Here is a 26,187-nt window from a genome sequence, read left to right as displayed (position 1 = left end):
CAGGAGCCGGTGCCAGCTAACGAGCCGTGCAAATATGCTGGAGACAGAGGAGAGCGCTTCAAAAGTTCCACACTCCTGAGAATACGGAAAGCCACTCAGGCTTCAGAGAGATTGGACCTGTGTGTGTGTACCTGTGTGTGTGTACTACTCTGCTGCACGGCTCAGGCGTCAAAGCATGTTATTTAAAGGGGTAGTTCGGGATTTTGGCAATGACGCCCTTTATCTACTTCCCCCAGAGTAAGATGGAAGGAAGTTGCTAACTAGTGTAGTGCAATGAGTGGAAGTCTATGGGAACAGCTAGCATGTTCCTGTAGACTTCCAGTCATAGCGCTAACGCTAGTTAGCATTGGCTTGCGAAACTCTCTCTGACTTCCTTTTTACTGGACGCAAATACATAAAAATGGTATCCACGAGTTCATCTGACTCTGGGGAATTAGATAACGGGCTTCATTGCCAAAATCCTGAACTATCCCTTTAAAGCCTCAACATCCCACTGATGGAAAGCCTGTTTAAAGCACCATTCAGGCACTAGTGCATTGGCTGAATTAGCACTGATGTATGAGAGTGTGGACGTCGTGGGACTGAATCCCAGCCCGAACCCGTTTTTAATGATGGATTACTACAACCAGAGCAGAGGATGTTTGATCCCGGAGAAAGGACTTGTGCCCGGAGTGCCCCATCCCTACAGCTCGTCCATCAGAAACCAACACTGGAACGGCTCAAATCACTGTAGGTGGCATTTTCACTGCCTCGTTAACTTAATTTCACTAATCGGCGAAGTTAACGMGAACTACGCCACTGTTTTTCTATAACTGTTCATGATACTTGTTTTATGAAGTGTAGAATTATTGCAAACACATTATGCCTACTAAATTCGTTCTAATCAAGTTAATAAACCGTCATGTATATCCCATGTGGCTTATAACATATTTTTACTTTACTATTTACCTCTTAACACTGCATTATAGTTGACGCATTTTTGTTATACCGGTCTTCTATAACCCACGTTTAAGTAGGATTTGAAATCATCTACAAGGATGTCTGTCAGTCGCATAATAGCCTGTGATGCAGGCAATGTTATCCAAGCTATTGCTTTTTGATTCATATCCACGAGGTTTTATCCAGGCATGCCAAATGTAATCAGATCAAACTTCCCTGCTGTCATTAACCTTCGCTGATGCAATAATCTATTCTAGAGCCATTACCGTAGATATGTAGCCTTTATATACTCATCATTCAAAATTATTAAATGCTTTTCCATTGAGGAGGGCACAATAATAATAAATATTAATTTGAAAGCGTAGACCTATATTATCATCGGATTTACCGATAATTGTGGCACAATGATGCAGATCTGTAATCATATAGTTATTGATCCTGTATAAATATCTCCATGCACCGATATAAAGGAAATACCTACAATGTTGCTGTTGTGGAGTTTGTACTTTTGCAACGACATTTGGAAGCACTTTAGTTGTTTTACTGTCAGAAGCTGCTCTGACCCTCATGTCTATGGAGTAGGCTCATATGTTAAATGGGGGGGGCACGAGGATAGTGGTATATTGCTGAACATCTAGCACCCTCAAACTAAACTCTGGACTTCAATGCCAGTTCCACTGCATTTTGTCGTTGTTCCCCTCTAATCAGGGACCGATTTAGACCTGGGACACCAGGTGTGTGCAATTAATTATCAGGTAGAACAGAAAACCAGCAGGCTCTGGACCTCYGTGAGGTAAGAGTTGAGTCCCCCTGATCTAGCATATATCGTGATATGAGTCCAAGTCCATTTAAAAATGTTATCAGATAGAAGTTATTATTTCCTCTTGAAACACAGTAGTTTACACGTGGAGGGAAATAGTCCCCCCCCCCTGCTGCACTTGCAGAATCGGCTGTAGAGTGCATCTGTAGCAATTGAGACGATTTTATTGTGGCAACAAAGTATCATTTGAAGGGTCATTTCACTCTGTATCTCCACAGGGGTAACCCGCTGTGCCACTCAGTCACAAAGCACACGTGGACTTTATAGTAGAAGTGGTCTGCTTGTTGATTACAGCTGAGTGACCATAACAACCAGGCGCTCTCATATCCTGAGCCTGGATCATTTCCTCACTAAATCTGGGCTATATAAATGTACAAGAGAAGTASATGGAAAAAGTGTGTGTTGCTCATTAGGGTATTGAAAAATGTGCCTAGGCCCCAGAGTTTGTAAATTAATATCCGTCCTGCTTGACCTGATTCTGTGTTTACTTAAGTCATGAGGTTTGGACAGAGATAGGGACTGGACATTGAGAAACACATCGACAACAACACCAATCACAGACAAACTGCTCACATGCTGCTGTTTTTTTTTTAGGAGGTCACATCTCTACTAGGGTTAAAGCAATACAGCTCCTCTGAACACAACACAGACCGCACCAGCCCTCACTGAGCTGCAGTCTCCAGCCCGTACGCTATGATCTTATTGGCCCAGTGAACGGCTCTAGTGGCGGCATTGATTCAAACCATATGAGCTAATATGCAGGAGGCTAGCAGAGGGCGGGACCAGGAAAAGACCTCTGAACCCAAGCTCTGGTTCACATTGTTGTGCTAAACCAAAGAGGGCTGGGATAGTCAAACAACGTCTGGTGCGCCTCTCCTCTTTTTATTTACCTGTTTTTATCCCACTCTTTTGAAATGAACTTCATATGCAGGGAATCCTATGCTGTGTAATCCACTGCACCATGGGTTAGGAAATAGATTATACACTTTTACCTTAGCAATGTGGTTCATTTTAGAGGGCCGGCCTCATAGCAATATAATGCCTTTTTCTTGGCAGGCCTCTTCTGCATGTATCTACAGCAATTAGGCTATTCATCAGATGACCCTTCAGATATTCTCAACTCTGAGTACATTCAGTGACATCTCCACCGGAGTAAAACTTGTGTCAAACTGCCTCTAAGGGCTCAGACACACCGGTAGCGTTTGCCGGGAGAGAGTACTTAGCATCTCTGAACAGAGTGCCGGTTGTAATTTGCAAACCTAATGTCGGAAGTCAGACGTTCACCAGCGGGTGGTCCCTAAACGGCAGATTAACATTCGGTGCAGTGCGTGTGGTCTAAGACGCAACATTATCAGCTACTACTACTTACACGTATTATATATTTACAGAATATTTCATTTCTGCTCCAAGCGAACTGTTATCTCTATCCAGCCACCTCAGCGAGTTGTGTTCATCATAAGGAACAACAACAGCAACACCAGTAGGAATCTGATTTGTTATTGTGCTGAAGAACAATGCCCAGTCTCAGCGAAGTAGATTAAATGCACTTGGTTCCATTCTTTTCAGAGGGCTGCTCCTGTCGGAATCCTTACAGCAATTACAGGCTCATGCATGAAGGAATGTGCATGTCTTTTTTCACATGACTGTCACACACACTGCACGGGGAGGGAGGTTTGCGGAGGGGGGGGACACAAGGTGGGCTCCAGTCACAGGCCTATTGCTTTTTCCCAGGCTGTCGTATGGCCTGTAGGGTGTGTGCCGACAGCAGCCCAAGGAGCCAAGCTTTTACTTTTTCCTCAAGGCAGAGCTGCCAAGYAGTGGCCTATTGGCTCTAATCACCTGTATTGGAGGGGGCTTGTTAACTGCTCCCCTAATCTGAATCATGTGGTATTTAAGTGCGGAAGTCCTTTCAGTAGAGTGAACCCCCCCCCCCACACACACAAAAAAAAACAGATGGTATTTTTGTTTTCCAAAAGCAGGAGCAATTTTGGCAGGGCGAGTGAGGGGTGCAAGAGTTTGAGGGGAAGAGTTCCAGTTTGCTGGTGAAGTCTAAACCCGTGCGGTTTCTCCAAGGGTTGAAGTCTTGGAAGCGTCAGACAGTGTAGTGAGACCGCCCGGTAATTGTGCTGTTTTTTTTTTTTACAGTACATGGAAACTGCGGCTGATGTGTTTGGACGCAGCACTCGCCAAACGATTGCAGTGTTGGCTTTGCGAATGAGCTACAGATATGGTTTTTCGCCCCTGACGTACGAATTGCATCTGGCAGTGTGCACCAGGGACTTGAAACCGTCCATAAACAACTTAGCATTAAAAAAAACGGCAGTTCCACTAAACCCCAAATTGGCATGGCCAAAAAGGCGGAGTTTTGTGACAATGCAATGTAGAGATGCTGAGCATAACAACTGGGGGGAAATGGTTCTTGTTCTAGCATGATCTATAGTGAGGTCTGAAATTGACACCCTTGATAAAGATGTGCAATAAGGACTGTTTAAAAKAAATAATTCAAAATACTGAGGTGTATTGTATGCTGAATTTCTTTGGGAAATAATTTTCTTTAATACGAATACACTTGCTCGGAGAAAGAGATTTTGTTTACAAGTCATCTTTCTTTTTTTCTCTCCAAAATGTAGGGATCAAAATTGACACCCCTAAAGATCCTTATAAACAAAGTAGTCAAAAGCTTAGTATTCGGTCCCATATTCCTAGCACGCAATAGCTACACCACTGTGATTTATTATTTAACCCAGCTGGTCATCTATGAACGTTGAAACATCTTGAAGAACAATCTTGCCTTAATGGCCATGTACTCTTATAATCTAACCCTAACCCCACTGTTTATACATTAGTTTACAGGAAATCAGTGGTCATGCGCTTAAGTTTTTAGGTGTTCTTTCAATAGAACACTGCAGGATTTGTTCAACCCTACCGTTTTGAACCACAGCATTTGCCCTTTTTGTCCAATGCCTTTTCACCTATATATTTTCTGCTTTCTCTTTCATGTCCATACTCCTTGATGACCTTTTAGTGCTTTTATGGACTGGGTATTTTTCCCTTGAGGCTGTGTTGATGTGAACCTGATGGGACAGGCTAGATGGATGGACAGGCTTGCGTTGGGCAAGGTCCCCTGTTTTAACAGGGTGTGCAGCAGACACAGTCTCACGTGCGTCTGCCTGCTCCTGTCAGCCCTGCAGACACAGTGATTTAGTGGCCCAGGCGGATGACTGAAAGCAGAGAGCGCCCTGTCCCACAGAACGACCTGCTTTGTCATCAAGGTATGTTTGTAATGGCGCAGGGTGAAAGGAGTTCAACGCCAGGCCTGGGAAAGGCCGCGGGGCAGCATTTCACAACCTGCCATCACTCGCCTCCCCAAATGGCACCCTGTCGTCAAACTTCAAAGCAGTCATCGCTTTAATGCAATGCATCATTTACCAAATACAGACGCCTCTCTGAACTGGGCGTTCGCCAGCCCAAGGTTACCAGTGGCAACCTGGTCACGCGGCGCGCTCACGCGTTAATGTTTTTGAAATATATGCCAAACGGGTGTGGTTCGTCACTGAGTATTTGCACTTGGCACCGCACCTGCTTCACGTACACACAAACAACAGCGCTGACTTCAACAGTTTTATTTGCTGTTGGCGGCACGTTGCAAAAATCTTTAGACGTCGAGCATGAGGGAAATTCAGCATATTTGTGCGGAGACTGTGTTTGCACTCACGCTTGGATCCACCAACAGGCCGTCGGCTTGTTTGCAGAGAGATTTAGTCTGGGGCATTGGTCAGAGTACTGTACGTGAGCTGAGTTTGATGCTAAATCCCCAAAGAAGGGTGGGTTTACTCTGTAAAGCCCACTTTCATGAACAAAGCAAAGCGGACAGAAAGGATTCAGCCAGTGTCATTGATTCATCGGAGCTTAAAGTAGACAAGCAATTGCAGACATAGTGACAACAGGCCGTAATCTCACTATCAATAATTACATTCTCCCTCTTGTCCCACCTACACACACACACACACACACACACACACACACACACACACACACACACACACACACAGAGAGAGAGAACAGGAGATCGAAATGGCTTAGGCTAAGGGGGTTCCACTCTAAAATATTCATAGCCTCTTCATTTAAATCAATTCGGTGTATATGGAGGCAGTCAAGCGTCAGACTGTCAGAAATTGAGCCAGCCTTTTGTAATCACTTCTTTACTTATCTCTTCAGATGGTTTGTGCGCTGCTTGGCTGGCTACATAGCAAGAGCTCTTCTCAATGTGCTCTCTCTCTCTCTCTCTCTCCCGCTCTCTCAATAACTCTTCTCCACCGTCTTCGTGTCTCATCCACACTCACTCATACTAGAACATGCATAAATTCATTGAGGTATCGAACCAAGGACATTTATCAACCCAAACTTCCTCTACCATGCATTCTCATTCCCATTTTTTTTTTTTTTTTTTGGTTGCATTCTTTAGCATGCTGCGTAGGTGGTAAACTAGAGCCTGGCTGTCCGTGGTATTATTAATCTTTTACGGTCGGCTGTCCTCACTTGTTTCTTATTTTACACTATTCTTTTGTTCATTTGCTCTCTGTATAATGGGTTATTACAGGGAAAGTCGAATTATTTCATCAGAAACTTGTGCATAATTCTCACAGGGTTAAAGCCCCCCCCCACAAACTCTCTCCCTCTGTCCGAAAGCAAGATGGCCGTCTGCCCATCCCCTTGCCCTCTGGTCCTCCTCTGGAGAGTCAGCATGTTGCTACATCACACGGAGGGCCAGCCAACTGTGTACTTCTCAGGTTGTCTGTCTCAACACAATGGAATCCCCTCCTATTTAGAGAGTGGGACATCCGTACCAAACACAGCGAAGGGCCCAGAAAATGGGCCAGAGGTTAGCACGCTAAAAATACTGCCATTTTTCCTGCTTCTGTGAGAGAAAATAGCATACTGTGGCTGCCACCACCAAAGTGAGTTTTAATCTCTCACCAAAATGGCCCCTCGAGGAGATTATAATACTTTTACATTATGGAGTTAGTATACTGCTATTACATCCATTTTTAGAGAAATTGGAGGTCATATCATGTAACCACAATCTGCTTTATTTCTTGTCATGAAAGTGTATCCGTCTCGTTTTCTGCACCAGGACATAGTTTTAATAACATAGCGGGCCGACCCATGCCTGAACACAAAAAGAAACGAGACATTGAGTCTCTGTGGCCCAGATGATCTCATTGCGGTTACAGAAGCCGGGTCCTTATTTGCTCTGCCGTCACAATAGCGTTGTGTCTGTGTGTTTTAAGGGTTCCTGGGCTGGGTAGCTCGTCTGAGGAAGATGAGCCGATCCTGTCCCTTGATTTATGAGCTGCTTCTGGTGGAGTAACTTAAAGGCACAGTGCAGTTATAAACGTGATTTTCCTGTGTTTTATATACATTTCCACACTGATGTTTGAATGATATTGTGAAATGTATGCCCTTTTAGTGAAGGAGCGGTTTGTAATGTCAACCTGTTTTGGTGGGATGGAGTTTTAGCCTTTAAATTTTGACATCACCGTGAGGTAAATTAGTTAAAAGACCAATAACCAAACCTCTCTGCCAATAACCGCTAATTTCCTGTTTCCCCCTCCCTCTCAGACCACTCCCAGACAGCCCTACAATATTCTTGCTTGACAAAATGCCCTTTGCTAAGAATCTATTTGTTTCTTTTTGACCATTTTTAATTGAAAACAATCACCGTAAAGTACGTAATTGTTACCCAGAAATGATTTTAAGATCCCTCCAGATTGTCTTCACTCTATCCTCTCCTCGAAATCCCGCTCCGCTCAATCCGGCCCCAGCTGGAGAGGAACCCTGCATGTCTGGATCAAGTCAGTCTTTCTCTGGCCAGCGACTGACTTACTCGCCGTGTCATTTGATATTCATTAGGCTCATCTGTCTCTTTTCACCCACTTCGTCTGACATTTGAGGGTGAAAGGCCCAACTGGGAACTCCTTTAACCAGCATCCAGAGACGTGGAGGTGGAAATAAAGTATGATCAACACCTTTTTAAAAGATGGAGAATAAGAGACTGTCTTACCTCCCCGCCTCCCTCTCTTGAGAAGGATACGACGGCATGCGAGGGAAGGAGAGGCTCGATCTTAGACGGATCGCTCACCCGTCTAGCGTTGAGGATGTTAGTGTGGCTCTCATTGTGCGAAGTGAGAGATGCCCTCTAGCTCGACAGCTCGGAACACGTGTGGTTGACGAGAGGTGAGAGACAGACGCTCATTATCCCTATCCTGTTTACTATGAATGGCATTAGTGTGTAATGTAGGATCTATGCCCATCATTAGATATAGTGTTTTGTCTCTAACCGTTGCACCTTAGGCGAATCAGAGAATAGGGCCTACTGTCTTACTAAGGACATAGTTAGTGTTTCCCATGATAGCAATTGTGCAGATATCACGTCAGGTTAGCAGTAATGCTAGCTAGATAGAGAAAACGCATCTCCTAAAGAAGCATCATATCTAGACTAAAGCTCACTGCTTCATGGTCCACTTACTGGCTATTCRATATAAATACAGCCAACTACGGCTATTTCTCCTCTGAAGACATTTCAGGCAATGTGCAGTGAAAGCAGAGAAACAGCACCATGGTGATTTGAGCCTACAGCTACCAATGTTTTGATGTTTCAGACAGACATCGAAGGCGCTATGGCGGTCTGTTCCTCATTTAAGCCATCTTATTTAAACGACTGGCTGTTAACCAGGATCTGGGAGAAAATGGGAAATTGCATTTGTGCCATCAGTGCGGTAGGGAGCCTGGTTGTGTTATTTCAGGGGGGATTTCTAAGTTACCTGAGGAAAGCATTTTGTCGTAGGCTTTTTTTAGGAGGTCAGAGAAAAGGCATTTGTGTGTCAGTTTCTCACGGGAAGATGATTGCTTTTGATGTTATTCTGTTTCAACTTTTATTTCGTCATCACTGTTCCTTTTTAGGCAAACAAACATTTCACTCTATAACAACACCATCGCCCAATGTCCCCATATCACCCAAGTGTTGCCCAATGATAGTCACACAATGTGCTGAAAGGAGGATGTCTGGCCTTTACTGTAAAGTAGATCCATCCACAAATATTGCCTTTGCTGCTCACACTCAGTGAGTAATGCTTGCACACACACTTAAGATCAGAACTGATAGAGTGCTCTACTGTACAGCAAACACTGATCCTATCAGTAGTTAGGGAAACAATCTTACTGCAGGAGTTTACTTTTCTCCTTTCTCTCCACCCAAGGATGTAACTAAACGGAGAAGGAAACTGACACTTGTTTGAACTGTAGTGACCGAGCCGCCGCACAGCGTAAACTAGTTCATCTCTTTATTGTAGTATAGTGGAGTCCCGCTGTGTCTGACTCCCTGCTGCCTCCACGGGCCACTGGCACACAGGCTGCTGTGACCTCATACCGTACGTGTGAAGCCTTTGCACAGCCACGGTTGTTGCACAACAGCGCTGGATTTCTATGTCTGTGCAGTCGGCACCCTGAGCGGCGAGGTTTCACTCTGAGAAAAAGGGCTGCGGGAGCTGGCATTTTGAAACCCTCGTCCCTCTGGAGCAGTCGCAGGGTTTAATGTCATTTTTGAGTGGGTTGAGAGATGAAAAGAGGGAGAGGGCGAGGCAGGAAGTTAGTGAGTGAGAGCTGAGGCTTTGCTAGGATGACTCATATTATTTGAATGCTCTGTTTCAACTGATGGGGATTTGGCCTGGATCCAGTTAGATGTGAAACAGGCTGKTTGGAAAATGTAGTGTGGTACAGAAAGGCCTATATCTTTGTCCTATTTAGCAGCGTTACTGTTGCCAGTTGTTTGTTTTTACCTGCCTGCTCCACCTTCTCACATTGTCTCCTGTGACATATGGAGCCAGAGCATCACACACTCTTAATGACCCAGCAGGTGCCGACTGCAAAGTTGATCAAATTCTCTCTCTTGCGCAGTGTGGTTCAGTAGTAATCCCCCCTGTGTGAATTATGGATTGGGTGTAATATAGGGATTAGCGCCCACAAACTTCCTGGTCCAGTTGTGCTGTAGTTGGTGCATAGGTGACCAATCAGTTGCCTGCAGAAGGAGACTGAAGCTCTCTGTGCCACAGAAGAAAGGTTAGGATAAGACCAGCTTTAAAGCCGCCATTAGCTGTCCTCCGCTACTCTCCTCACCTTATATCCACGGCTGAAATGTGCAGAGGTACACTGAGGTCTGAATATATATATATATATATCAGTTTTTTGCATGGGTTGCAATAGCATCCGCTGATGTCGCCCTTCCGCATTTGCGGTGAAAGGTGGCAGAGCTAAAGCAGTGTTTGTCAGATCATGAGACATCCAAAAACATCTGTGGAGTCGGAGCATTTTGGCCTACAAACTATTATGAATCCTCTAAGATGACTCTCACGAACACGATGGTGTTCTCCGTTTTGCTCTACGACCCCCCACAATCATCACAGGATGCGTCTGAAGTCGGTACAGACGATCTGCCAACTTCTGTCTGTAGCGTCCAAACAGTTTGGGCTATATACTAATATGACCCCTCTGTGGAAAGGTGGCTCTCTCACAAACACGTACAAGCCTCACAAGACTAGACTGAAGGTAGCTGCGTACCAGTTTAAACAATGAATACAGTGCATTCGGAAAGTATTCCGACCCCTTGACTTTTTCTTCATTTTGTTACAGTACAGCCTTCTTCTAAAATTGATTAAATTCTCTGCAGATTCTCTAAAGCTCTGTCAGGTTGGATGGGGAGCGTCGTTGCATAGCTATTTTCAAGTCTCTCCAGAGATGTTCGATTGGGTTCAAGTCCGGGCTCTGGCTGGGCCACTCAAGAACATTCAGAGACTTGTCCCCGAAGCCACTCCTGCATTGTCTTGGCTGTATGCTTAGGGTCGTTGTCCTATTGGAAGGGGAGCCTTCGCCCCAGTCTGAGGTCCTGAGTGCTCTGGAGCAGGTTTTCATCAAGGATCTCTCTGTACTTTGCTCCATTCATCTTTCCCTCTGTATTGACTAGTCTCCCAGACCCTGCCGCTGAAAAACATCCCCACAGCATGATGCTGCCACCACAATGCTTCACCGTAGGGATGGTGYCAGGTTTCCTCCAGATGTGACTCTTGGGGCAGCAGGTAGCCTAGTGGTTAGAGCGTTGAGCCAATAACCGAAAGGTGCTGGATCGAATCCCCAAGCTGACAAGGTAGAAATCCGTCATTCTGCCCCTGAACAAGGCAGTTAAAACTTCTTAGGGATAGCCCCCTTTTTTTCAATTTTCGCCTAAAATGACATACCCAAATCTAACTGCCTGTAGCTCAGGCCCTGAAGCAAGGATATGCATATTATTGGTACCATTTGAAAGGAAACACTTTGAAGTTTGTGGAAATGTGAATTGAATGTAGGAGAATATAACACAATAGATCTGGTTGAAGAAAATACAAAGAAAAAACAACCTTTTTTGTTTTTTTTCTACCACCATCTTTTGAAATGCAACAAAGGTCCCACATCTAGCCATCACTCTGGTTGGCAGCAGTGTATGTGCAAAGTTTCAGACGCATAACTTAGCAAACTACATGATATTTAGTGTGAAGTCACCCAGGTATATTTGGGCAAATCGTGAAGGAGACATTTACATTCACATTACTTTTTTCTGCAAGAATATCGTCAAATCTGTATACTTGGACTTTGATTTAGCTTTTCCATTATTAGTAGCCATATTATAAGTTCAACAGTTGCAAAACACCCCGTTTTTATAACTTCATAACTCTCCGTATTCTAATCATTTTTGTCCAAAAGGAAAAGGCTTGCTGTCGCACAAGGTTAGCAGCTACATTTTGCAACAGATACTCCCATAAAGCCCAGCCCATTGGCTATCTAGCTAGCTTTGTTTGACCCCGATTTGGTGCTTATTTGACAGTTAGTCGATCAAGTGAAGACCCGCCCGCGTCATCGGCGTGCCATGAAGGCGTCGCTCTCTGGCCAGATTTGGTGTCCTATAGGATATACTACACCTCTAATGATATAGTGAAGTCTGGTTACGTTTTAGGATCTCTGAGGAATAAATACGAACGTGATTTGACTAGTTGAAACAACGTTTAGGGTTAGATTTTCACAGATTCCTTTCTTTGCAATTGAGTGGAAATACAACATCGATCGTGCATGCTATATGGACCTTTTTAGGATATGAAAAATGATTTTATCTAACAAAACAACACTTCATGTCATCTCTGGGACCCTTTGGATGATAAAGATTTCAGAATGTAAGTACACATTTCACCTTCAGAGGTGAATTTATCAAACCTATCACGCTGAAAAAGTGTTTTGTTTTTAGGAGCTCTCCTCAAACAATAGCATGGCATTTTTTCGCAGTAATAGCTACTGTAAATTGGACAGTGCAGTTATTAACAAGAATTTAAGCTTTCAGCCGATTTATAAGACAAATATGTACTGACATTTGTTGTTTCWCTAAAATCTGCGATCGCGACACAAGGCGCTGCATGATTTACAACTATCCTGTTGACGGGAGGCCTATTCCTAAGAAGTTTAAACCCACGGTTCCCCGGTAGGCCGTCATTGTAAATAAGAATTTGTTCTTAACTGACATGCCTAGTTAAATAAAGGTTTCATCAGACCAGAAAATCTTGCTTCTCATAGTCTGAGAGTCCTTTAGGTTTCTTGAGGTGCCTTGTATAAACATCTCAAATATGATCAATGGAGACAGGATGCACCTGAGCTCAATTTCAAGTCTGAATACCTATGTAAACAAGGTATTCTTGTTTTAGGATAAGAGTGTAACATAACAAAATGTGGAAAAAGTCAAGGGGTCTCTGAGTACTTTTCGAAGGTCCTGAATTCAAAATCAAATAGCTAAATTATGTTTGGTATAACCATCTTAATCCCCCACTTTAACAAGGGTCTTGGGGCCCTTGTTAAGGTCAACGACATCATGATCTCTACCAAGTACCAGGACATTTTATCCAAAAACCTGGTTACCTCTGCTTGGAAGCTGAAACTTGTCCGCAATGGGATCTTCCAGCAAGACAATGATCCCAAGCACACATCAAAATCCACAAACAAGTGGTTATTTGACCACAAAATCTAAATTGTACAATGGCCATCTAAGTCTCCGGACCATTGAAAACCTGTGGTTTGAATTGGAGGGCAGTCCATAAGAGCAGACTGAAGGATCTGGAAAGATTCTGTATGGAGGAATGGTCTAAGATCCCTCCCAATGTGTTCTCCAATCTCATAAAACATTCTAGTAAAAGGCTCAGTGCCGTTATCCGAGTATTGAAAACACCTATCATGTTGATAAAGTATTATTTGTTTGACAAAATCTTTCTCTAAACAATTGTATTATTATAAAATAGACTTTTAATTTTTTTTTTTTGTTGCTCAGTATTTGTATTTATTTTATACAGTATATTTTTCCCCCTCATCTTTATATAGGGTACCAATAATTTTGAAGGTGACTGTATATCACCTTTCTCTGGCCCGAAGCCTGATCAACCTGCTTCTTCCCCTGACCTGGCCTACTTGGAGCCTAGCTGTAGTCAGTCTGTTTGATCTCATTTTGAAGCAGCCGACAAACCCAGCGGAGGCCTGGCTGAGAGAGAGGCGGCGGCGGCGCCTTGATTCCCTCTCTCACGCCGTAAACAGCTCCCATCTCTCAACCCCCTCTGCAGGGCTCTTGTTTACTTACTCATAGCAGACTCGCGTTCATATTGTCCTCATTCCCCCAATATCCTCATTAGATTCAGGCTTTGTATTGTATGAATGGTTGCCTGTCCTATCATGTAGTTTAGCATAGACACTATGGTCTCTACCTAGAGTGTACACTACATTATACCATGGCATTTTTGAATACTCCTTTCTGATTGGCTTGAAGGGCATTCTAGAATGTGCATTATTTCCTTTTTAACGCCACTATTTATGGAAAGCTCCCGCTCTGAATAACACATTGGGGAGGCTTGCATTATGGATGGGCCACTTAGCTTAATGGACAGTTAACTGGGAAGGGCCGGGATGCTCGGGTGTCGCTGTTACACACACAGGGGCCCTTGGTACACACACGGTCGGGCGGCCCTGGGTTCAAACGTTGAGTTTGAGGTCAGGCGTGCGAGCAGGTTAACAGCACCCCAGGGGGGGTGGGGATTAACGCCTCTCACCTGACCGACCGCAGGGTCAGGTTACCAGCCAGTTAACTCTTTACACACTTAGTCCATTGAACACACACTCACACATATGCGCTTTGTCGCGCACGCACACACGCAACTAGGAAAATCTAAACGCACACTGACAGAGGAAGCTAAACATGTCCTTCATTAAAGTATGGAAACATCCCTTTGCGATCCCTCTGCCTACACCGCTTTGTCTGCTCTCGTCAGCCAACTTTCCTAAGTCTCTGGATAGGCCCCGGCTCCACCGACCCATAGGGCTCAAAAGGAGTGCACTACATCGTCTCAAATCGCACCCTATCTGTTTTTCCGCAATAGCTCCCAGTGCTAAAGACAAATGAGTGCTCCTCAGCCCTGTCCTCCCCTCGCTCTGCCCAAATCCACCGGTAAGGAGACCCCTGACTCGGCTCGACAGACAGCTGAATCAAATGTGTGTCATCAGTCATCATTAGTGGGAATGAGGAGGAGGCTGATCTGAGGTCTGGGGCTTCGGTACTTTGCTGTCATGTGTTCCTCCATAATGACACAGCCTAGAGCTAGGCGGCTGGTGTTCAACTACAAATGGAGCTCTGTTGCTAGGTCTGTGCTGTCTGTCTTTGGTAATAATAGCACGGTCACTGTCTCTGCCCTATCTCAACTCATCATCCACCCCTTACGTCACGTGGATAGTCTTAGAATATACCACAGTAATTATGGCATGTTTTTAGCCTGACCTTGTATTTGAAGTTAATCAAATCACATTTTATTTGTCACATGCTCTGATTACAACCGGTGTAGACCCTACTGTGAAATGCTTACTTACTAGCCCTTAAAATGCAGTTTTAAGAAAATAGAGTTAAGAAAATATTTACTAAAYAATCTAAGTWAAAAAATAATGTTACAATAATGAGGCTGTCTATATAAAGGGGGTACAGGTTAGTYGAGGTCATTTGTACATGTAGGTAGAGGTAAAGTGACTAAGCATAGATAAACAGCGAGTAGCAGCAGTGTAAAAACAACGGGGGGGCTGTCTGCTTATAGTCCAGGTGGCCATTTGATTAATTGTTCAGCAGTCTTATGGCTTGGGGGTAGAAGCTGTTAAGGAGCCTTTTGGACCAAGACTTGGCGCTCCGGTACCGCTTGCCGTGCGTTAGCAAAGAGAACAGTCTGACTTGGGTGACTGGAGTCTTTGACAATTTTTTGGGCCTTCCTCTGACACCGCCTAGTATAGAGGTCCTAGATGGCAGGAAGCTTGGCCCCAGTGATGTACTGGGCCGTACGCACTACCCCCTGTAGCGCCTTACGGTCAGATGCAGAGCAGTTGACATTCCAAGCGGTGATGCAACTGGTCAGGATGCTCTCGATGGTGAAGCTGTAGAACCATTTGAGGTTCTGGGGACCCATGCCAAATCTTTTCAGTTTCCTGAGGGGGAAAAGGTGTTGCCGTGCCCTCTTTCTTGGTGTGTTTGGACCATGGTAGTTTGTTGGTGATGTGGACACCAAAGAACTTGAAACTCTCGACCCGCTCCACTACAGCCCCGTCGTTGTGAATGGGGGCGTGTTCGGCCCTCCTTTTCCTGTAGTCCACGATCATCTCCTTTGTCTTGCTCACGTTGAGGGAGAGGTTGTTGTCCTGGCACCACACTGCCAGGTCTCTGACCTCCCTATATGCTGTCTCATTGTTGTCGTCAGGAAACTTAATGATGGTGTTGGAGTCGTGCCTGGCCACACAGTCATGGGTGAACAGGGAGTACAGGAGGGGACTAAGCATGCACCCCTGAGGGGCTCCCGTGTTGAGGATCAGTGTGGCAGATGTATTGCCTACCCTTAMCACCTGGGTACGCCCTGTCAGGAAGTCCAGGATCCAGTTGCAGAGGGAGGTGTTTAGTCCCAGGGTCCTTAGCTTAGTGATGTGCTTTGTGGGCACTATGGTGTTGAACACTGAGCTGTAGTCAATGAATAGCATTCTCACGTAGGTGTTCCATTTGTCCAGGTGGGAAAGGGCAGTGTGGAGTGCGATTGAGATTGCGTCATCTGTGGATCTGTTGGAGCGGTATGCGAATTGGAGTGGGTCTAGGGTGTCCTGGCTGATGGTGTTGTGAGCCATGACAAGCCTTTCAAAGCACTTCATGGCTACCGACGTGAGTGCTACGGGGAGGTAGTTATTTAGGCAGGTTACCTTTGCTTTCTTGGGCACAGGGACTATGGTGGTCTGCTTGAAACATGTAMGTTTTACAGACTCGGTCATCGAGAGGTTGAAAATGTCAGTGAAGACACTTGTCAGTTGGTCCGCGCATGTTCTGAGTACACGTCCTGGCAATCTATCTGGCCCCGCAGCCTTGTGAATGTTGATCTGTTTAAAGGTCTTGCGCACATATGCTACGGAGAGCGTGATCACACATTCGTCCCGGAACAGCTGGTGCTCTCATGCATGCTATAGTGTTGCTTGCCTCGAAGCGAGCATAAAAGGCATTTAGCCCGTCTGGTAGGCTCGCATCACTGGGCAACTCGCAGTTGGGTTTCCCTTTGTAGTCTGTAATGGTTTGCAAGCCCTGCCACATCCGACGAGTGTCAGAGCCGGTGTAGTAGGATTCAATCTTAGTCCTGTATTGACGCTTTTCCTGTTTTGATAGTTCGTCTGAGGGCATAACGGGATTTCTTATAAGCTTCCGGATTAATGTCCCGCTCCTTGAAAGCGGCAGCTCTAGCCTTTAACTCGGTGCGGATTTTGCCTGTRAACTATGGCTTCTGGTTGGGATATGTACGTACGGTCACTGTGGGGACGACGTTATTGATGCACTTATTGATGAAGCCGATGACTGAGGTGGTATACTCCTCAATGCCATTGGATGAATCCCAGAACATTTTCCAGTCTGTGCTTGCAAAACAGTCCTGTAGCGTAGCATCTGCGTCATCTGACCACTTCCGTATTGAGCGAGACACTGCTACTTCCTGCTTTAGTTTTTGCTTGTAAACAGGAATCAGGAGGATAGAATTAGGGTCAGATTTTCCAAATGGAGGGTGAGGGAGTGCTTTTTACGCGTCTCTGTGTGTGGAGTAAAGGTGGTCTAGAGTTTTTTTTTTTCTTTTTCATCTGGTTACACGTGACATGCTGGTAGAAATKAGGTAAAACAGATTTAGGTTTGCCTGCATTAACCTGTCTAGGACTGGGGTTCCGCTAACCCTGTTCCGCTAGCGGAACCCTTCGCCAACAGCCAATAAAATTGCAGGGTGCCAAATACAAATCAACAGAAATCTCATAAATCAAATTTCTCAGTATTAGGCACCATTTTAAAGATAAAATTCTCGTTATTCCAGCCACCGTGTCTGATTTCAAAAATGCTTTACAGCGGAAGCTCCACAAACAATTATGTTATGTCACCACCAAGTCACAGAAAAACCCAGCCATTTTTCCTGCCAAAGAGAGGAGTCACAAAAAGCACAAATAGAGATAAAATGAATCACTAACCTTTGATGAGCTTCATCAGATGACACTCATAGGACTTCATGTTACACAATACATGTATGTTTTGTTCGGTAAAGTTCATATTTATATCCAAAAATCTTATTTTACGTTGGCGTGTTACRTTCAGTAGTTCCAAAACATGCAGTGATATTGTAGAGAGCCACATGAATTCACAGAAATACTCATAATAAATGTTGATGAAAATACAACTATTATACATGGAACTTTAGATACACTTCTCCTTAATGTAACCGCTGTGTCAGATTTCAAAAAAACTATACGGAAAAAGCATAATCTGAGAACGGCGCTCAGAGCCCAAACCAGCCAGAGAAATATCCGCCATGTTGGGTAGTCAATATTATTCATAAAGAGCATTATAAATATTCACTTACCTTTGATCTTCATCAGAATGCACTCCCAGGAATCGCAGTTCCACAATAAATGCTTGTTTTGTTCGATAATGTCCATCATTTATGTCCAATAGCTTCTTTTGTTAGGGCGTTTGGTAAACAAATCCAAAAGCGCGATCTGGTGCATTCGAACAAAATGTTCAAAAAGTTATATTACAGGTCAAAGAAACTTGTCAAACTAAGTATATAATCAATCTTTAGGATGTTTTTATCATAAAAGTTCAATAATGTTCCAACCGGAGAATTCCATTGTCTGTAGAAAAGCCATGGAACGAGAGCTACCTCTCAAGTGAAAGCGCGTGACTGAGAACGAGGCTGTAGGCAGACCCCTTAGTCAAACAGCTCCGATCCGGCACCCCTTCACATGAGCAGCCTGAAACAACGTTCTAAAGACAGTTGACATCTAGTGGAAGCCTTAGGAAGTGCAAATTAACCCATATCCCACTGTGTATTCGATAGGGGTGAGTTCAAAAACTACAAACCTCAGATTTCCCACTTCCTGTTTGGATTTTTTCTCAGGTTTTTGCCTGCCATATGAGTTCTGTTATACTCTCACAGACATCATTCCAACAGTTTTAGAAACTTCAGAGTGTGTTTTCTATCCAATACTACTAATAATATGCATATATTAGCATCTGGGACAGAGTAGGAGGCAGTTCACTCTGGGCACGCTATTCATCCAAAAGTGAAAATGCTKCCCCCTATCCCAAACAAGTTAAAGTCCCCTGCCATTAGGGGCGCCACTTCTGGATGAACATTTTCTGGTTTGCTTATGGCCTTATACAGTTCGTTGAGATATAAAACACTCTGAAGTTTCTAAAACTGTTTGAATGATGTCTGTGAGTATAACAGAACTCATATGGCAGGCAAAAACATGAGACAAAATCCAAACAGGAAGTGAGAATTCTAAGGCTGGTCGATTTTCAACTCATCGCCTATTGAAATCCCAGTGGGATATGGATCTGTTTGCACTTCCTACGCCTTCCACTAGATGTCACCAGTCTGTAGAACGTTGAATGAAGCTTCTACTGTGATGTGGGGCCGGATGGGAGCTGTTTGAGTCAGTGGTCTGGCAGAGAGCCAGGTCCTGGTCACGCGCATTCCACATGATATCGACTTGCGTTCCATTACTTCTATAGACACAAAGGAATTCTCCGGTTGGAACGTTATTGAATATTTATGATAACAACATCCTAAAGATTGATTCTCTACTTAGCTTGACAAGTTTATTCGACCTGTAATATAACTTTTTGAAGTTTTCGTCCGACGTTCGCCTGGATCTGTGCGAGCGTTTGGGTATGTGTACTAAACGTGCCAACAAAAGTAGCTACTTGGACATAAATAATGGACATTATCAAACAAAACAACAATTTATTGTGGAACTACGATTCCTGGGAGTGCATTCTGATGAAGATCATTAAAGGTATGGGAATATTTATGATGTAATTTCTGTTGACTCCAACATGGCGGAGAAATATTGTTTATATCTGAGCGCCGTCTCAGATTATTGCATGGTGTGCTTTTTCCTTAAGTTAAAAAAAAAAATCTGACACAGCGGTTGCATTAAGAACAAGTATATCTTTAATTCTATGTAAAACATGTGTCTTTCATCAAAGTTTATGATGAGTATTTCTGTTATTTGATGTGGCTCTCTGCAATTTCTCCGGATATTTTGGAGGCATTTCTGAACATGGCGCCAATGTAAACTCAGATTTTTTAAATATAAATATGCACATTATCGAACAAAACATACATGTATTGTGTAACATGATGTCCTATGAGTGTCATCTGATGAAGATCATCAAAGGTTAGTGATTAATTTTATCTCTATTTCTGCTTTTTGTGACTCCTATCTTTGGCTGGGAAAATGGCTGTGTTTTTTGGACTTGGCGGTGATCGAGCATAATCATATGTTGTGTTTTCGCTGTAAAGCATTTTTTWAATCGGACACGATGGGTAGATTAACAAGATGTTTATCTTTCATTTGCTGTATTGGACTTGTTAATGTGTGAAAGTTACATATTTAAAAAAATATATTTTTGAATTTCCCGCGCTGCCTTTTCAGCGGAATGTTGTCAGGGGTTCCGCTAGGGGAACGTGTGTCCTAGAAAGGTTAATGTCCCGTTGGTAGGATAGTCTCGTACAGAGTTCAACCAGTTTATTCTCCAGTTATTCCACATTGGCTAATAGAACGGATGGTAGAGACCCACTCGCCGACTAATTCTCCGAAGGCACCTTGATCTCCGCCCCCTGTATTTCCTTCTTCTCTTCATGTGAATGACGGGGATTTGGGCCTTGTATGGGAGCAGCGTTATATCCTTCATGTCAGACTCATTAAAGAAAAAAACATAGTCCAGTTCGAGGTGAATAATCTCTGTTCTGATATCCCAGTAGCTCTTTTCGGTCATAAGAGACAGTAGCATCAACATTATATACAAAATAAGTTACAAACAATACGAAAAAACACACAAAATAGCACAATTGGTTAGGAGCCCATAAAACGACAGCCATCCCCTACGGCACCATTCTTGTAAAAAAACATGTCCTGTACATGGGGTGTACACTGTACAGTACAGGAATGTGTACTATTATCTAGCTATGAGTGACATGATATAGAGATAAAAACATACATAAATGACAGTTGGAATTATTAGGGTTTAAATCACGCTGACAAGTGTTTGAAGCAATTGCTGTTATCTGCGATCTAACGTCGGCAATGGAAGCGAGATGACCCGGTCGCAATGCTAAGCACATGTCAGTCAGTCACACACGAACATGATCCAACACACACGCACACTGCACTCTCGACCTCACCCCCTCATCTCCAGTGTCAGTGTCAGGCTGAAACTAGCAGTTGAGGAGATCAAATGGTACTAATCCTGCCCCCCTGTGATTGACTACTGTCTTCCACACAGAGGGAGAGGAAGACAAAGAGAGAGAGGTGGGGAGTTTTCGTTTAACGTGACAAAGCCTGATTTCAGCGACCCACTCCTTCACTCCTCACTCTTTCTCTCGGTCCCTTGTTCACCGAGCCCCCCTCTTAACCCTTCCCTGGCTCTCAAAGTCCACTTCAACTCTCTAATGCAAATAGCCCTTTGGTCCCCTTGTGTATATTTATGACCCACTTCCTATAGTGTTTGATTATGCGCTTGAGAACAGAGGGCTGAATAACTGCCAGTCAGAATGGATTAGGCCCTATCAATGAGCAGATAACCTCTCTGTTTAGAGCAAGTGGAGAGCAAGCACTTGGGAATGTTTGAGCCTCTGTCGGCTCTCACAGACGTGCCCACCCTGTCACTGTGTGTGGTGTTGGGCTAATGCAGTTTATTAGCCCTAGTTAATATACAACTTAAACCAKGTAGTCTAGTGGTTAAGCGCATTGGGCCAGTAATTTGAAAGGTCGCTGGCTCGAATCTCAATGGTGGAAAAATCTGCCGGTGCCCTTGAGCAAGGCACTTCTTAACCCTAATTGCTCCTGTTAGTCGCTCTGGATAACAGTGTCTGCTAAATGACTAAAATGTAACTGAAGGATGCTTGCGTACAAACATGGCATAGTAAATCCATMGAGTTTTATCCATATGAGTAGGAGAAATCTTTAAAAACTACGGTGCTGCCCTAATCATTGTTGATGGGCTTTCTTTGAGGATTTAGTACCTTTTTTGTTTACTTTGGAGTGGATGTGTGTTTTGCTGTTTGCTGGTGTACAGTACAGATGAAGAATATGGCGCCAGTGCCATCACTCTGAGGGCATCTCCAGACTTAACCTTGGCAGCATTGCATTGGCATGCCCCGCCATGCCCGCTGGCACAGACCTTGTGTGTCTGCAGCTGCACATCAGAGAGAGAGAGAGCGCGTGTGAGAGAGAGACACACTTACATAATTCATCCAGTTAACACATCCTTTATAACGAGGGATCATCTCAATGTTTGATGCAGCCCTTTCACACTTGACACAGTTCTCATTTAAAAGCTGCTTTGATAAGACCTCAATCTAATTCACAATTGTTCAGAATGATCATTGGAGTGGGCAGCATCACTGTCCCACAACACTGGCTAGAGCTAGGCTATCCACAGCAGAAGTGTGTCACGAGGTATGAGGCGTTGAAGGCCAGAGAGTTGTCAAGTGGGCTGTAGTAGTGCACACACACATACTGTAGTAGTGCAAACACACATACACCAGTGGTGTAGCTGAAGGTAAGCGCAAGTAAACACAGTTTAGCCACCTTTTGTCCCCCAACAGTATCAAATCAAATGTTATTTGTCACGTGCTTCATAAACAACAGGTGTAGACTAGGCTTTGGCTGTATACCGTACATGGCATATAAATAGCATATACCGGGGTATTTGGAAGTAGCAACAGGATGGTTTTTCAAATGCGGCAATACCGTTGAAACTATTATGTTTCAAGTAAACACCTGCCTCAACTTGTGCAATACATTAGGAGATAAAGCGATTGCGTTATTAATTTCACCTGTCAATTATTTTACATTGAGTTGAGCCAGTCGCATGCTTTTTTGTAAATAGCACAACGGGAGAAAGCGGGAGCAGTTGAGTCCAGCTGTGTATTGACAGGGGTCGCGTTTTATATTGAAAGTCAATAGTGTTTTGTTTTTTTCTTTCTCCAATATAGTGATCAGGGATGTGCGGCTATAGTTTTCCTCACAGAAACTACATTCGTGCAAACAATTTGGCAGAAAATAGCTCATTTGTCATCAGACAACAACAGAAGTGCAACACTCTGGCTGGCAGCCACACAAGTAAATGAGCTACAATGACAAAGCAAGGTCTTGTTGAAATAAATTATGCATGGTAAGCATATTTCTAATGTTTATCATAGAATGTGACTAAGCAAAACATTAGGAAATGTAGCTAAAGTTAATCTTGCATTTTACCAGAAAAAAGTAGGCTGGCTACACCGAGAAAAGTACGGAGACAAGAGCTACACATCAGTCAGAGCCCTGTCTGCTGATTGAATACCCTTCTCATCTTTAATTCTCATCCAAGTAGAGAAGTGCAACTGAAGCACAAAATGTTGTTTGACGATGAGCGGAAATTACAATAAGAAGCATTTTGATCTGCGTTTACAAAACAAAAAGATATTTCTTATCCTTTTTTTTTTTTTTTTTTTCCTGCTTGAAAAACTAAGAATTCTGCGGTAGAGCGACCCTTCGTTTAACTTGCTATTTATCTAAGTAAGTAGCTGAATTAATAACGTCACGGGGAATCATATTGTGTTAGCTTTCTCCGTGTTTGAGAAGTCAAAGCCCTGTGGATGAGTTATCTGTACAGCTGCCATTGCAGCTTGATTTCCTTGCATTTTTTTTCCTTTCGTTCTGGGCTGTCTGCTCATCCCTATCTTCTCGAGCAGAGCAGCCAGGCCATTGCCTAGTGACTCAGACTCCACACAGACACACTGTGTACACAGTACTATTCTTTGTTCAGACAAGCATGCGTCAAAACTTTGTTTATTTGCACAATGTCTCTCGTTCACATTCACTTGTAAATGTCCAAACTCACCATCCGGGCGCTCCTACCTATATGTATAACTTTATGAGCTGGATTAACTGTCTTCGCTTTAGTTTATTTTCATTTGTGCTCGTTAGCATATTTAGCTAGCAGCCTCCATGGAGATTCGATATTATGTTAGCATTCTCTTAATAGACACCAATGGGAATTATTATTATTTATTTTTTGCCCCTTGTGGACTAGGGGCAAAAAAAACGTAAATCCCGGCGTGAAAGGACGGTACGAGTAATGAAAATCTGGATACCGCTCAACCCTAGTGTAGACTAACAGTGAAGTACTTACAGGCCCTTCCAACAATGCAGAGAAAAATAATAGAAAGATAACACTGTTCAGATCATGATTTCCCCCCCCCCCCCCCCCCCCCCTCAGTAGGCTGGATGTGAGTCACTCCGCTCCATGGTTTGAACCTTTGCGTCCCAAATGACACCCTATTCCTTTTTCGTGCACTACTGACCAGGGCCCATATGGCTCTGATTTACATTTAAGTAATTAGGCCGACGCTTTTATCCAAAGCAACTTACAGTAGTGGGGGGATACATTTTCTTCTGGTCCCCATGGGGATCTAACCACAACCCTGGCTCTGCAAGTGCCATGCTCTACCAAGTGAGCCACACAGGACCAAAAACTAGTGTACTATATAGGGAAAGGTGTTAATAGCTCCTATAGAGAATAATTCTGACTGAGTCTAAGTTGCACCAACACTGGACAGCATCATGTGTGAACGGCAAGAGTCTTCCTCTCACACCCCTCCATGCCCTGGCATCTTCTTTTCTGGCTGCCCTTTGCCCCCTCTCTCAGCTCTCCCTCTGGGGTGCTGTTGTCACCATGTTGTCCCCCACCATCAGCTCATGCCAAATGTCTCTAGGTTCCCCGGGCAGGTGCCAGCACACATGACTCCGGCGTCAATCAGCAGCTAAAGACAGCTGTTGGATTTAGTTACTACACTGAACAAAAATATAAACTCAACATGTAACAATTTCAAAGATGTTACAGTTACACGGTGGCTGGTCTAAGACGATCCCACCGGTGAAGAAGCGTGATGTGAAGATCCGTGGTCTGCGGTTTTGAGGCCGGCTGGGCGTACTGCAAAATTCKTTAAAACGACGTTGGAGGCGGCTTATGATATAGAAATTAACATTCAATTCTCTGGCAACAGCTCTAGTGGACATTCCTGCAGTCAGCATGCCAAAACTTGAGACATCTGTGGCATTGTGTAGGGTGTCAGAACTGCACATTTTAGTGGCCTTTTATTGTCCCCCAGCACAAGGAACACCTGTGTAATTATAATGCTGTTTAATTACATTCTTGAATCTTGATATGCCACACCTGTCAGGTGGATAGATTATCTTGACAAAGGAGAAATGCTCACTAATAGGGATGTAAATTAATTCGTGCACAAAATGAGAGCAATAAGCTTTTTGTGCATGTGGAACATTTATGGGGTCTTATATTTCAGCTCATGAAACATGGGACCAACAGTTTACATGTTGCGTTTATATTTTTGTTCAGTATAGTTTTGAGCCTGTCCTATATGTGAATGCTGGAGTACGGTACAGTGACAGTTGCCTATAATGAGAAGTGATGTGACCAGCTCTATTTGTTTTAGACAGCGACACCTTCACAGCCACATGAAGATGAGGCAGATTAACCTCTACCCGGGCACAATGTCATTATCAACTTCAATCACTGAGTGTCTGAGTATCTGAATCGTGTGTACAGTCGTGGCCAAAAGTTTTGAGAATGATACAAATATTAATGTTCACAAAGTTTGCTGCCTTTAGATATTTTTGTCAGATGTTACTATGGAATACTGAAGTATAATTACAAGCATTTCATAAGTGTCAAAGGCTTTTATTGACAATTACATAAAGTTGATGCAAAGAGTCAATATTTGCAGTGTTGACCCTTCTTTTTCAAGACCACCCTCCAAAAGTCTTCGCCTCACTGTGCGTGCAGATGCACTCACACCTGCCTGCTGCCATTCCTGAGCAAGCTCTGTACTGGTGGTGCCCCGATCCTTCAGCTGAATCAACTTTAGGAGACAGTCCTGGCGCTTGCTGGACTTTCTCGGGTCCCCTGAAGCCTTCACAACAATTGAACCACTCTCCTTGAAGTTCTTGATGATCCGATAAATGGTTGATTTAGGTACAATCTTACTGGCAGCAATATACACTGCTCAAAAAAAGAAAGGGAACACTTAAACAACACAATGTAACTCCAAGTCAATCACATTTCTGTGAAATCAAACTGTCCACTTAGGAAGCAACACTGATTGACAATAAATTTCACATGCTGTTGTGCAAATGGAATAGACAAAAGGTGGAAATTATAGGCAATTAGCAAGAACCCCCAATAAAGGAGTGGTTCTGCAGGTGGTGACCACAGACCACTTCTCAGTTCCTATGCTTCCTGGCTGATGTTTTGGCCACTTTTGAATGCTGGCGGTGCTTTCACTCTAGTGGTAGCATGAGACGGAGTCTACAACCCACATGTAACCGATGTGAAATGGCTAGCTAGTTAGCGGGTACGCGCTACTAGCGTTTCAATCAGTTACGTCACTTGCTCTGAAACCTAGAAGTAGTGTTGCACCTTGCTCTGCAAGGGCCGCGGCCTTTGTGGCGCGATGGGTAACGATGCTTCGTGGGCGACCGTTGTTGATGTGTGCAGAAGGTCCCTGGTTCGCGCCCGTGTCGGGGCGAGGGGATGGTTTAAAGTTTATACTGTTACATTGATGCTGTTGACCCGGATCACTGGTTGCTGCGGAAAAGGAGGAGGTTGAAAGGGGGGTGAGTGTAACCGATGTGAAATGGCTAGCTAGTTAGCGGGTACGCGCTACTAGCGTTTCAATCAGTTACGTCACTTGCTCTTGAAAACC

The 26,187-nt window shown here is 43.9% G+C and overlaps 1 protein-coding gene across 7 annotated transcripts in view; it reads left to right on the top strand.

Moving 5' to 3' along the window:
* raraa (retinoic acid receptor, alpha a) overlaps positions 1 to 26,187 on the top strand; it is a 201,918-nt gene that overhangs the window by 143,378 nt on the left and 32,353 nt on the right. For 2 of the 7 annotated variants that reach the window (XM_024007657.2, XM_024007654.1), the window contains exon 1: positions 555 to 729. The exons of the other annotated variants lie outside the window; for them this stretch is intronic. In XM_024007657.2, the coding sequence (XP_023863425.1) occupies positions 555 to 729 (175 nt within the window). Of the gene's footprint in view, positions 1 to 554; positions 730 to 26,187 lie in introns of those variants that run through there. 7 annotated transcript variants of the gene reach the window in all.

The sequence above is a fragment of the Salvelinus sp. IW2-2015 genome, linkage group LG18, assembly GCF_002910315.2.
Source record: "Salvelinus sp. IW2-2015 linkage group LG18, ASM291031v2, whole genome shotgun sequence".
Classification (NCBI taxonomy): domain Eukaryota; kingdom Metazoa; phylum Chordata; class Actinopteri; order Salmoniformes; family Salmonidae; genus Salvelinus; species Salvelinus sp. IW2-2015.
The sequence above is the reverse complement of the archived record's forward strand: the minus strand, read 5'-3'. Positions and strand labels throughout refer to the sequence as shown.